Source organism: Lepidochelys olivacea (assembly GCF_965140295.1).
Source record: "Lepidochelys olivacea isolate rLepOli2 genome assembly, chromosome: 13".
In the NCBI taxonomy this organism is placed as follows: domain Eukaryota; kingdom Metazoa; phylum Chordata; order Testudines; family Cheloniidae; genus Lepidochelys; species Lepidochelys olivacea.
Window position 1 is genome coordinate 21,274,995 of NC_140423.1, and position 13,642 is coordinate 21,288,636.

At 54.8% G+C, this 13,642-nt stretch overlaps 1 protein-coding gene across 6 annotated transcripts in view; it reads right to left on the reverse strand.

Moving 5' to 3' along the window:
* Nucleotides 1-13,642, reverse strand: part of PLCG1 (phospholipase C gamma 1) — a 95,727-nt gene that overhangs the window by 6,239 nt on the left and 75,846 nt on the right. For 4 of the 6 annotated variants that reach the window (XM_084646304.1, XM_084646303.1, XM_084646306.1 and 1 more), the window contains 10 exons: nucleotides 12,229-12,409; nucleotides 11,712-11,789; nucleotides 9,307-9,410; nucleotides 8,504-8,600; nucleotides 8,220-8,292; nucleotides 7,524-7,681; nucleotides 6,917-7,013; nucleotides 5,866-6,090; nucleotides 4,737-4,885; nucleotides 1,629-1,743 (listed from right to left, as the gene is read on the reverse strand). In XM_084646304.1, coding sequence (XP_084502430.1) covers nucleotides 1,629-1,743; nucleotides 4,737-4,885; nucleotides 5,866-6,090; nucleotides 6,917-7,013; nucleotides 7,524-7,681; nucleotides 8,220-8,292; nucleotides 8,504-8,600; nucleotides 9,307-9,410; nucleotides 11,712-11,789; nucleotides 12,229-12,409 — 1,277 coding nt within the window. The remainder of the gene's footprint in view (nucleotides 1-1,628; nucleotides 1,744-4,736; nucleotides 4,886-5,865; nucleotides 6,091-6,916; nucleotides 7,014-7,523; nucleotides 7,682-8,219; nucleotides 8,293-8,503; nucleotides 8,601-9,306; nucleotides 9,411-11,711; nucleotides 11,790-12,228; nucleotides 12,410-13,642) is intronic. The other 2 variants (XM_084646307.1, XM_084646305.1) reach the window with 1 other exon arrangement.

Genomic DNA, 13,642 nt, shown 5'->3' on the forward strand with positions numbered 1-13,642 from the left:
TAGCGCAACAGGGTCCTGGCCTATAACTGAGACTTCTAGGTGCTACCACAATACAGCTTTCCTTTCTAGCTGGCCTTGCAGTTAGCCTACTGTGTATTCAGGACACAAAATCAAAACATAAGAAACAGCAACCAGAGTCACCTTTGCTTGTGGAGCGCCTCAAAAGAAAGTAGCCAGCAGCAGACCAGAGGTTCTCAAAGCTATTTACAAGCATTCATTAATCATTCTGCTCAGTCAGGCAGTTCAGCGTTTATAAACCTTAGAGAGGGAAACTGAGGCACAGACAGCTCAAGTGACTTGCTCCATTTCACGCCTCAAGTCCATGGTGCAACAGGGAGTGAACCCAGGACAGTGGACACCCACTCCCCCGCTGTAACGGTTAAACAAACATTTCTTCACGCCTCCTTCGACGGTATGGCACGAAGTTCAAAACCCTGCCACTGTGCCTTGGCGTGTGACTGAGTCCAGCAAACTTGCCAGTCACCCTCAGTTCTACATTAGCTGGCATTTCAAACAAATGGCAAATCATTCAAAGAGTCTCCGAGCAGCCCAGCATGCTTTGAGGCGAGGAAGAATTCTCCTAACGCTTCCCTCAGGAGAACAAGCACCTGCAGTGTGGCATGGGTTACACTCTTTGAAGGGACAATGTCAACTGGAATTCTTTAATGTCGGCCCCTTTAAAAATAGATATTCATTTTCTGACAGTGCCCTTCCCCCCCTTTAAATAGCAAGTACTAGAATTAAAAGTTATCCCTTCAAAGGGAACACAGATAAGGGTTTCTGCTCCTCTGATGGAGGTTTCTTTGGATCTTTTCAGCCAGAGGGGCAAGTGACTCGTGGTGAATTTCATCCCAGCTGTCTATAGAGGGGAAAACCATGAAAATGGCTATCCCCGAAGTGCTCTCAATACAGAGGAAACACATTGAAATAACAGAGAAATTGTGTGTGCGTTGGGGGGGGAGGAGGGAGAGGGCAGGTTTGCTAGCTTCTTTCATTTACAGTCTTGGTCTCTACAGGAACTGTGGTGTTTGCAGGTGGAAATGTGCTTCTCACATTGACATGTCCCCCAATAGCACTGAGCTCACACCAGGCAGTACCGGAACAGAGCCCCTGCTTGGCTCAGTGAAGCTTTGAGCTATCTGCAGGGTGTGCAACGCTGCTCACCACATCAAACGGCGCCCACAGTATATTCAGGACGAATGTTTAGCATGAGCACGAGGCTTCCTAAGCCTCTCGCTGGCCCCATGCCTACAGGCTCAAAGGTGAGAGCCGCAGTAAAGTGTGTGTGTGGAGGAGGGAGGCAGAGGCAGCTAACACGAGGCAAGATCCTGGTGAAGAGCGGCAGGTCGATGTACAGACTGTGGAGAAGCCTAGCCGAACTCCTGTTAAAACTACAAAGTGCTGGGTCTTCAAGAGGAATTTCCCTCGTATTCGCTAACACACTATCTTCCCCCAGTGAAGATGCATGCCCAAGTGTCAGATCACACACCAGGGTCAATGGGAAGGGAAACTGTTTACAAACAGGGAGAAGCACATTCTATCAGGGGCTCCCTTTTCGCAGGCACAAACTGCACCCGAGATTGTTTTGCGCCCACAGCTCTATTGGGAGAGCCAACCCGGGTACTCACCCACGATCTCCGTCTTCTGTTTGGCATTGTCGTACTCCGCTCCAGACATCTCGACCTCCACAAACGGGCAAACGATCCCCCTCCCGTTTTTGGGAAGATGTCGTGCCCCAAGGATCTAGAAAAAGAAAGAAAGAATTTGAGGTAATGAGGAGAATGGAAAATTGCCTTCTGACCTGTGAATTGTCTTACACCCACTGTGTCTGACAATCTGTACTGCAAGGTGCTCCCCCTCCCCCTGCAAGCAGAACAAAGATTGACAGCCAGCCCAAAGGCAGGACCACCCTCTGCAGAACCCCAGAATGACAGCTTCCAAAGCTGAACATTATTAACTACATATACCACTATGTCGCCCAACATGGGAACCTGTAACAGAGCCCTAGGGAATAGACCAATATTCCCTAATGCAAACACACATGTTCCATGCTAATGTGGGAAAACAGAGGATAGAAGCAGTAACTTCAATTCTAGAAGTGAATCCTTCTCCAGGTGAGCCAGACTGTCAAACAGGGAAGGTATTAGAAGGCAAATTCACAGGTAAGAAGAAATTTTTCCTCTCTTCTCCCTCACCCCCGTTCAACACTCTATATTGCGGGATATGCTAAGTAGTTCTCAACCCCAGAGTGGGAGGAGGATTAAAACCGTGCGCTGAGCCTGGATTACTACTGGGGATGCACATTCAGAAGTACCCTGCTCCCAAAGCTGCATCCGAAGAAGAAAGGACATCACCCTTGAGTGTTTTGTGAATGCTGATTGTCACTAGCTGCCTGACGGATTTCTTTATGTGAAGAACCAGATCTTCTGCCAAGAGGTCGCTGAACCCCTCAGGGAGTGGGCTCTAATGCTGTCTGGTGGACTCACTCCAGAGGCTCTATTGGCTTCGACAATAGATGCCTTGATGCTTTTTTGTTGTGAAGGAGTTAGAGGCCTCCTTCCCTTTGACAATGATACAAGATGAAAAGTGCTGTGGACCTCCGATATGGCTCCATGTGCTTGAGGAAGATTTTGAGTACTCTTCTGACATCTAATATAGGCCATTCAATCTCCTAGGGGTGCTTAGTATTGGGGCAGAAAGACAGCAACCTGGGGAAACCTTGGGGGTTCTCCAGTGGAGCGGCCCTGGCTCCAACCTACAGGGAGAGGGGCACAGTACGACTGTCTGATGTGGAGGGGTAGGAATAAATGGACTGATGTGGAGTGGGGCGAGAACAACTCTGTTCCCTTGCACATCTCGCTCAGGATCACAGCAAACTTTACTGAATATAACATCCCTGAACAGCAGGATCAGCCCTATTTCTGGTCCAGAAGATAACCCTGTTACACACACTGTGGAGAATGTGGCCCAAGGGTTAATGTCACGCAGAGAGCCAAGGATACAACCCAAATGTCTCGCCTCCCAGCCCCATTCATGGAACCCACACTTCCTTCCTTTTTCATTCGACTGCAAGGTTTTATCCCTTATTAGCCAATTCAGAACCACTATCTTGGCGTGGATGACCAAGGCCCCCTCACTGGGGAGGCCATCCTGCCTTACCGGTACAGCAGATGCTACAATTGAAGGCAACCTTTCCCCAGTGCACCTGGTCTGTACAGCAGTAACTATCCTCCAGGAAGGGGAATTCCTTTTAGACCCCAAATGACATCAGGGGGTCTTTGCTCGGGAATGATGTAATATTATTATAGCTAAATGCTTAAGGACAAAGGGCACAGTGTCAGATGCCTTTACCCTTTAATAGGCCATCAGCAGCTCAGGCAAGACTCAGGGAGGGATACCATAGGGGAAAGCCATGCCTGAGGTGACCCCACGTTCCCTGTGGATAGATCTCTCGCTGGCTCTGAGGGTCAGTAGGCCCGGTAAATCTTTTGGGCATCAAACCTTCCAGGACCCAGCTTTTCTTAAGCCCCAAGGGGAATCCTCTCACTACCATGAAAAGCCTGAGAAAGCGCAATGGGTACCACCTCTTACCCCCAACATGTTTGATCCCTGCTGGGCCTCAGACGCACCCCAGGGAGTAGCTGGGCCAGTGAGTTAACAATTGCCGCTCCGTGCCTCAATTTCCCCACCTAAAATGGGGATAACGATACCGACCTGCAACACTTCGCTGAAAGGCAGCTGGGATTTAGCCCCAAATTCTCTGAGTCCCTGCTCTCTGGGAAGCTGCCTCTCTCTCCCCTGGACAATATCCTGGCTGTAGAGACCAGCTGAGCCCTGCAGGCCTCTCTTGATCTTTGTTAACCTTCAGGTCACACTGCAAAGCTAGTTTACTTCCTCAGGCTCCCGGGGGGGGGGGGGGGGGCTTTAACTGAGGGGAAGGGGAAAGCTTGCTTTGGGTTGCTTGGGAAAGATCTTTATATCTGGGGAATCGGTTCATGTCTTGCCCTACAATTTTCGCAGGCCTGGAGCAAGGGGTCATGGTGTTTTTAGTCAACCTTAATGAACCACCTGTGAGAGCATCACTCTGGCGACAAGTCGTGCGTGCGTGCATGCGTTTTCCCTCCCTCACATACACTTCTAATTGAAGCCGGAATCACACTGGTGATTGGACAGCAGCTGCCCTAGGAGTCTGTGGTCCTGCAGGGGCGGAGCACCACCTGCTGGTGACAGAAGATGGTCATTTTTCTCCTCTGCTCCTCCCTGGCAGTTCCAGGGGGTGTTTCTCTCTTCTCTCTTATGCTTCCAAGCAGACCCTGCCACTAGACTCAAGGCAGCATACTGCATCTGGGCTTGGTTCTGGCTCAAGAGTTGCTGCCCAAATCCAAATCACGAAGGTATTAACGGGGCCAGGACAAAGCCTCCCCAATAAAGAGCACGTGACAATCTGAGTGAGAAGAGGCCAGAGGATGACAGGCATAGGGGAGGAACATAATTCTCTACCAGTATCCCCAGGTAGGATTAAAAGGACTGATTCCACATGCCTCTCCCACGCAGTCAGCCAAGCCCCTCACCTCCAGCAAGGGCTCAGCCAAACCAGGAACAGAGCTGTTGGCAGATGTCCTCTACTCCCCCCACACAACAGGGTGGGGCAGTCTGGGGACCGCAGCAGGGACAGCCATTCTCTTCATAAGGGGAAAAGTAACCAGGTAATGGCAGGGCCGCAGGCCAGTACAAACCTCGATGGAGACCGAGAGCGGCTCCAGCCCGCGCACCGTGCTCTTGTCGAAGGGGTCGAAGAGGTCGTCCCGCATGTTGGCCGGCTGCAACACGTACCCACACTGGCCGCCGGACATGAACAGGGCCTGGTTCATCTGCATGGGCTTGTCTGAGAAAGACAGGCAGGGAGTGATCACTTCTACACGGACTGGCAGTCACAATCAGAGAAGTTATTGGAGTGCACAGTTCATTGCCCCAGCACCAGGATAGGCTCTGTCCCTACAGGGCACTGAATGACATGTCACCCAGCCTCGGCTTCAGTGTCCCAAGCCAGGGAGCTCCTCCACCTCTTCCCTTCTACAGCGTGGTACATCATACGCTGTTTGCCCCGATGTCCAGTTTCCCCTGTTTAACTCCATCCTGTTACTACTGGGTATCCCCTCTTGTAGCACCCTAGAGCAGTGGTTCCCAACCTGTGGGCTGTAGACCCCTGGGGGTCCACAGATGATATCTAAGGTTTCCAAAGGGCAGCACTTCCATTTGAAATTTTTTAGGGGCTTGCAAATGAAAGAAGGTTGAGAACCATTGCCCTAGAGGATCCCCCCCACCCCCTAAATACCTATAGGCTTCCATCCCCCCTGCACGCATTGCAATGCAGGCCCTCATTCATTCTCTCTCTCCCCATTGGTCTGTTCCTGCAGTCCTCTGCATTTCTGTTGCTGTTCCCTATGTAGGGGGTCAGTCTCCCCCCAGTAATGTGGGGCCTGGGACTGAACACCAGAATCGCATGCTGCGCTAGAGAGGGAGGTGATCGCCGCAGAGCGTTCTCTGCCCCCGGGAGGAATGAAGTCCCTCTGCCTGCAGGAGGGAATGGGTCAGACAGGCTGCAAACGGAGTCTCATCTATCCCACTCTTCTACTCAGGTGTCAGCGATCGCAGGTGGCGTCGCATGCTAGTGACCCTGTGTGTCCTGAAGCGCTTATGGGAAGGGCAAGTGGCTGGGTGGGACTGACCTTCGACATAGGGATCAGGCTGTGACTCCTCAGGGAGCGGGGTTTGGCAGGGCACCTTTAACTGGGAGCTCTGTGTGGCACCCAAGCTATGCCCCCTGCCCCCCTCCCCTTCTTCCTCCTGACAGGCAGCTCTTACCTGGGGTCTGGAAGTTGAGTGCCACCAGCTGGCTTCCACAGATCCACATGGGCAGAGGGTCGTAGTTGGAGGAGTCAAGGCGCTGCCCCTTGGGGTAGATGCGGGAGAGCTGCAGCCGGTTGTACTGCAGGAACTTCTTGCCTTTGATCTTGTTGACATACTTCTCCGCCTTGGTCTCGGGGAAGGACGACATGTCCCTGTAACAGGCCCTTTCTGTGCCGATCTCTGCCAGGAGACACGGAGCAGTCATTCATCATGCAGGAGCTCCATCGCCCCTGGACAAGGCTGGGTGAGCTGCTCCCACCTCCAGGAGACCACCAGGGTTGGCATTCCCTTTCCCACCTGCAAGCTGACTCCCTGACACAGGCCTCTTCAGTGTGTGACTAACAAATACCCTGCAGTTGATGTGGCGGGAGAGGGGGGGCGGCGGCTTGGAGAAGTGTCCAAATCCAAGCCCAACCCCTGGACCACTGCCCCCCTCCTCCAGCCCGTGCTGTAGACACTCTCCTGGCCCTCCCCTGGCTCTCCCTTGGGCAATCTGTGGCCACACAGCTCTTCCCTCCTCTAACCCTGATCTAGATCTGAGAAGCTTCTGGGCATCCTCCAGAGCCCTCCACCTGCTATTCCCCAGGGCGTGCGGGCGCAGGGGCAGATGGCTGAGATTGCCAGAGCCACCATTAATTCTGAGGGGAGCTCTGTGTCTCAATATCCCCCGGGCAGCTTGGACAGCCTGGCGTGAATCCCCAGATCCGAACCCACTGTGGTGGCTTTGGTTCTGGGCCAGATCCCGTTGGCAGGTGGCTGAAATCTCTCGAGAACGGCTGGCTGTGGGAGATTTCCACCACCTGGGGCTTGGAATCTTAGGAGCTTGACCGCAAATTATTTCCAGTCTGGCCTTGAACCCCAAACTTCTGCTTAAATCGAATGGGTTCTGCACCCAGCATCTCAGCCCACCTCTGACAGGCAGTCAGGCCAGATTGTGCTAGGGGGCATTGTGTGGGGTTATAATGCACCTGCAGCCTGTCTGCTGTGCACCAGCACCCGCACTTACTCTCTTCATCGAAGGGAACAGGCCGGCAGTAGATGACAAGTTCCGATAGCTCCAGAGCGATCTTCTTCCTCCTCTCCATCATCTTCCCTTCAGAGAGCTGCCAGGAGAGAGAGACAAAGTTACCAAGGCTCCTACAGTAATGGCAGCACGTGCCCAGTGGTGACCGTGGCTGCCGAGCTAGCACGGGTCACCGGATCACTAGTCACCCTGACCAGAGGCTGCTGGGCTTTGCACTAGGAAACACCATGGTCCCTGAAAGCCTTTGCGGGTCGGGCAGGGGGACTTCAAAAGCCCCGACGTGACTTAGGAGCACAAGTCCTAGTGACCTTCAGTGGGGCTTGTGCCCCTCAATCACTATGAAAATTCATGACTACAAGCTGCCTCCGCCCTACCTCCACCCCACACTGTAGGGCTCTCCCTGGCCTGCCTCCACCCACCAGAGAACTAGCCATCTTTACCTCTCTGTGACCAGCCTGGCCTCCTAGAACAGCCCTCTGGGGAAAGGAATGCTCCCCGCTGTTCCCATGACAGCCAGCTCCAGGAGGGCCTGGCGTCCATCCCCAAGGATGCTAGGGCCCTGCAGGGCAAAGTGGCTCTCCAGACTCACCCTGGCGTCGGCAGTCTGGGCTGCCTCCCGGATCTTCTTCACCCAGTCCAGCAAGTCCTCGTGCGTGTCAGCCGCCACGTCCATGGACAGGCGCGACATGGATGCCTTGCTGATGGAGAAGACGAAGGTGCGGTTGTTCTTCCCCTCGGGGCGGATGGCTGTGATGGGAGAGGGAGGGAAGGGAAAGGTCACAACCGCTCACGCAGCCAAATCCTCTGCACTCTGAACTGCGATTAGTGAGGGGAGGGGAAGGAACAAGTGCCGGGTGGATTTCCTATGGCCAGGCCCCAAGCTGCACCCAATCCGCTGGCCTCCAGGTTTATGATGACCAGAGATGAGGCAGCAGCTGCGGGGAGAGAAATGGGCCAGTGATCTAGGGGAGGCTTGGGCTTGATTCCTGGTCTCACTGCCCAGAGTTGGGGGAGCAGGCTCACGCCACCCCGGAGTCCATTGCTGAGCGCTGCTCCTGAGCTCAAAGCAGGAGATTCCCCAAGCCTCCAGACAAGACCTGTGCCCCAGATGTCCAGAGGATGCAGGGTGGGACAGGAGGGGAGGGGAGGCACTGGGCTCCAGGCACTGGGGCTGCTGTGGGCGGAGAGGGAAACCAGGCCCCTTCACACCAGGGAGCTCCCTGCAAGATCCGTGCCTGGGTGCGAATGAGAAAGCTGCCATCCCCACCCCCACCCCAGTGCTTACCTATCTGGCAGGATGGCACATCCAGGGTGCCTCCGAGCAGGACTCCCAGGGGGCTGTTCTCATCTAGCTGCTGCTGGGAATGCATCACAGGCCGGCATGTCAGAGCTGACTAGTGCAGCAGCAAGCCTGCCCCCCGACCCCAGAGCCACCCTAGCACCCCAGCCCTGAGCATGGGGCATGTGTCCCAGCAGCTTGGAGGACAGCACTGCCCTCTGGCTCAGACACAGCCACTTTCCCGCAGGCATCGCCGCCATCCCTTCCCAGGCACTTGGAAACGCGCTCACCTCCCTGTCAGGCTCCTGGCCACCGGGGCTGGCTAGTTCCTCCACGTAGTTGGAAGGAAACCACAGCTGCTTTTTGCCCCCATAATCGCCTCTCCACCTGGGAGAGACAAAGGTGCAGCCCCTGTCAGAACAGTCCCCAGTGGCCCCAGGGAGCCACCCCGGAGCTCCTGGGATCTCAGAAGAACACAAACCTAAGGAGGCTCCACATTGGGAAGGGCCCAGCTCCTGGAGCGGCTGTATGGCCCCAGCAGCGTTGGCAGAACCTGGCCCTTCTCACCACACCCCTGTGTGAGCCCTGCTGGCATCGGGCACAGAGGGACACCCATGGCCCTCCAAAAGGGTCTATGTAACAACTTCCGTGGACTGTATTTTGAATGGCTCGTTATAAGCTGATGGGCGGCGGTGGAGTTTACTCCACTGACAGGCAGCCATTTCACAGCGAGGCACTTGTCCAGGCTCATGGGCCCGTCCCTCCCAACCCCCTTCCACCGCCACATTTACTGTGACCTTCCGCTCAATTTCACTCACTTCTTCTCCAGCCCCACGTGCCCCTCCAAAGTAGGAAGGGTTTGAGTGCTGGGGCCAGATGGACAGTCCTAGAGACCAGCGTCCTTTGCTCATCTACAGGACAAGGACAGGACAGCAGCAATGCCCCCTCCTTTGCAACCATCTCCATGACCCTGGCAGACCCCTGGCTTCTCCTTTGAGGCTGCTGGCTTTTGGGACCCAACTGCTAGGATGGGTGCAAGGTCACCAAGCTCATCCTCTGGCATCCACCAGAGGCAGACACAGCAGTCACTCACCAGCCTCCTTCCTGCTTCTCCACGTTCTGGATGATGGCGTTCTTCAAGAAGGTTAGCTCGTCTTCCCGCTGTGCCTTGTAGTCGAACAGGGCCTTGACAGCGCACTGCAAAAACGACAGAGGGCCACCAGGCATGAGGCTGGGCAGCTGACACCAAGGCCAGCATGAGGCCTCCTTCCTTCAAGTGCTCACCTTCCACTTGCCATGGCAGGTATGATCATGGGGTAACAAAGAACCTACGCACAACCACTCCACAAGCAGGGCTCGCTCGCCTAAGGGCACCCACCAAGAGCCAGGATCTAGCAACCATCACAGGACAATGTGCAACCCACTGCTGAGAGTGTGTTACTGGTACCTAGCTGTACCGGTCTATAGAGGCTACACATCTGTTAGGGAACCTGGGTTCCTTAGCTCAAGCTGTAGCAGCTTTTAGCTCTGGAGGACCCTGGTTCTACCCCTGGTGTGCTGGCCAAGATGGCAGCCGTCACAAATGCAAGAGCCATTGATTTTCCCTAGTTTCTCTCTTCCTGGTTTGGGGTTGCATTTTGTTTCTCTGTCATTCCTGTGCCTGGCTGCTAGAGAGGTGAGTAAAGGAAATATAGCTGCCCTGCCCGGCTTGATGGTGCTATTGGACTAAGCAATGACAGATACAGGTCACAGCTTGGCCTTGGTTTTCTACACGGCTTGTTCGCAATTGGACACTTAGTCTCCCTGCACAATCAGATCAGGAGACATCACGTGCAAATGGACATTTACACGGTCAAATGGTCAGACAGGCAGTGGCCCACAACGCACATAACAATGCAGTTTGCACTCAGCCCTTGCAATTGTGCTTTGCAGACGAGACACAAATGATACAAACTCGCACGCAGATTTTAAAAAAAGAAACAAAACAGGAACCCAACGTGTGGTTTGTTTCTTTCCTCTTACTGCTAGGAACCCCATGAAAAGAAATACAGGAGATTCCACTTATTAGCATCCCCCTGGGTTGCCCACAAAAAGTTGCCATTATCTGGCAGTTGCTAATGAGCGGAAGGCAGGTGCATGAGGCAGGAGCCAGGGAAGGAAATGCTGGGAGGTGCCTTTCCTGGCTGCAGCCCTGCCTGCTGGCAGGACAGCAGCAGGAAGGGGGGCACTGGGGGGCCGTTAGGCTGCACCGTACCTCTTCCTGAGCTCTCCAGAGGCAGGGGCTCTGCTAGTCCCAGCACTTCCTTCCCTGCATGCAGTCCCCCAGCAAGGTGCAGCCTGAAGAGCATAGAGAGACCATGCAGTCCTGGCAACTGGGCTGCAGCCCCCTTCCAGCTACTGCCCTGCCATCCAGCCCCTCACCTCCTGTGCAGTCCCTGTGTGCAGGCCGGTTTCAAGGGCTGCAGACAGAGAAGGCGCATTCCAGCAATTCCTTCCCTGTCTGCAGCCAGGGCTTTTCTTAAAAAGAAACAAAGTTGCTAGTAAGCGGCATGCCTGTTGCCAATATTCGAACCCCATTAATAATGAGGTTCCCAGCCAAAATGTTGCCATTAACTGGAAGTTGCTAATATGAACATCAGGACTGTTATGAAGTGGAATCCACAGTATGCAACAACAGCCAGTGGGAGATCATGCCCCTCCAGAAGCTGCCAGCTGGGGGAGTCAGAGCCGATCATTTGAACCCAGGCACCCTGTTCTGATCACCAGGAGAAAAGCAGATTCTGCCCTCTCTTGGGAGCTCGACTGGTGGGGACTGAAGTGCCCTCCCGGAGATCTCAGAGGCAGCCCTCTGAAACACAGGGAGGGCCAAAAGCACTGCAGTCCCCGGAGCCAGCGCTGCCGCCGGGGGCTATTTGATCACATTGCACTTTTGCACGAAGGCTGCAGGACAGATGAAGAGACCCATGAGATGCCATGGGGACGCGCGCTGAGGGAACCACGCTCGGCCGACTTTCTCAGCGATACAATAACAGACCCGACCTTAGAACTGGACCAAACCCACGCACACGCACTCTAGCGACGGGCTGGGACGAAGCCAGGAACACCCCCGCCCTCCCCCTCTCTGAGAGCAACAGAGGGGCCAGGAACCAGGCACAGCAGCACGGACTCCTGTCTAGGCAGCAGGCGTTGGGGATGGAGGAGAAGGAGGTTCCTGACAGCAGGGCAGTGGGTCAGGTCCTCCAAAGTGTCCTCACGCAGCCCAGCCTTCCAGCCACCAGAAACTCCTCTTTTCCCCTCAGCAAAGGTCTGGCCTCTGGCAGCGGGGGCAGCCCCAGGGGCAAGCAGAATGGCAGTGATGGGAGATGGGGGGCAGAACTGGGGGTGAGGGGGAGCCCAAGAGCAGAGCTGGATGGTGGGGCAAGCCTGAAAGCCCCAGGGGCAGAGCTGGGCAAGCAGGCCATTAAAATCGACCCGTAAAGACAAACAGCAAGAGAATACCTTGAAGGTTGGCATGGGATTGGCCTCTACGTAGAATCCCGGATGGCGTCCTTCATAAAGGGCTCCATAGTCTGGCTCCTATAAAACAAAAGCACATACGCTGTCACTTGAAACCAAGCATCTGCTGCGGGGAGAACTAGCCCCTTTTCTTGCTGCTACCACGGAAAAGGGCCACAGACGCTAGAGGTGCAGAAGGGCTCTGGCGCGTAGGAAACAGACCCTGTCTAAACTCACGTGCTGACCAGAGGATCTGAGGTGCTGAGCACCCACAAACCTCGCTGAAGCCCACGAGAGCTCTGGGGCTGCACATCAGGCTGTGCGTACCCAAGGTATAGGGTGGGGGGATCCCAGGTCCTCTTGCTAATTTGGCTGTGCAGGAACCACACACTCGCTCAACCTCCGTATGGCCAGAGGCAGGCAAATGGCTCCAGACCAGGCCATCAGAGCCAAGCCCTCGCTCCAGATGGGCTGAGTCCCTTCCTCCCCTGACCCGTTAGCAGGCCTGCCTCACGCTCACCGCCGTCCCAATCTTCTCCAGCGTCTCCTCGTTGATGGGGTACCTCAGCTTCATCTTGCGGTACAGCGGGTGCTTCTCGTAGTAGCTGATCAGATCCACCAGGCTGTCGAACTCGGAGTTGCCCAGGAGCACAGTCTGGCCCTCCTGCAGCACTCGGCAGTGCTTGATCTTCCCTTCCGCCCTGCCAGGCCGAGACGACCGGAAACACTGCTTGGCAAACAGCCAGAGAAACCCCCTTCCCAGGCAGCCACTTGGGAGAATGAGATCCCCAGCCCAACCGTCACCCCTTCCCTCCATGCCTGGGGCCACCCTGACTACCCAGCAGCACTGCTGAGCAGAGAACACTAGCACCAGTAGTGAGGGAAGAGGCGAGCCACCCCAGATCACCCAGGAATCGCTGTGGAGCCAGATGCCCATCTCCCTGAGCAAGGGGAGATCTGAGCGAAGCACTAGAATGGCATATGCAGCACCACCACAGGTCAGAAAAGGGTGACACAAACTCAGGGATGTGTCTAAAGCTTGCAATGAAGCCGAGCCACTATGAAACCCCCTGATAGTTAAAGCATGATCCCACCGATCCTGAAGGCCACACCCGTTAATGAGGCAACACAGGGACAAGAGCCGGAGAACCACCCCCCGACATGGCAGGCAACTGGGGTGAACATCCCCAGAACAGGGCAGCTTCGTGAGCCACCTGTGTCTAAACGCTTCGCCAGCAGGCCTGGTTCTTCTTCCCTGCAAGGTGAGGGTTGAGCAGGAATGGCTATTGGGACAGAGGGAAGGGATTTGGGCCTCCCCTGCTTGGTGCTGCAGAATCCAGTGGCCCAACTGTCTGTATGAACTAGCACAGCTATTAGGGACACAGGGACCCTGACAGCCCTTATCAAATGCAGCGCTTCATCACAGCAAATGCAGAGGAACTACGGTGCAGATCCTCAAAAGACAGTTAGGCACCTGTCTCCCACTGAAATCAATGGGAAGTAGGCACCTAAATATCTCGCAAAAAGAAAAGGAGTACTTGGGGCACCTTAGAGACTAACCAATTTATTTGAGCATGAGCTTTCGTGAGCTGCTGTAGCTCACGAAAGCTCATGCTCAAATAAATTGGTTAGTCTCTAAGGTGCCCCAAGTACTCCTTTTCTTTTTGCGAATACAGACTAACACGGCTGTTACTCTGAAACCTGAATATCTCGGAGGATCTGCATGGGCTCAACTTTCGGCAGGAACGCCTCCCTGACCAGACAAACGGCTCCCTTAATGCAAACTCGCCGGCAATTTAAAGGGGTTTATAGTGCGCTAAGCACGAGCGGGCGAGGATTTCCCCCACACACAGTGACACACCGAGGGAGGGGCGCAAGGAAGGGGCCACACAGAGGAAAAGTGAAGGCGCTTGAGAGAGCAAACAATGCGTCGC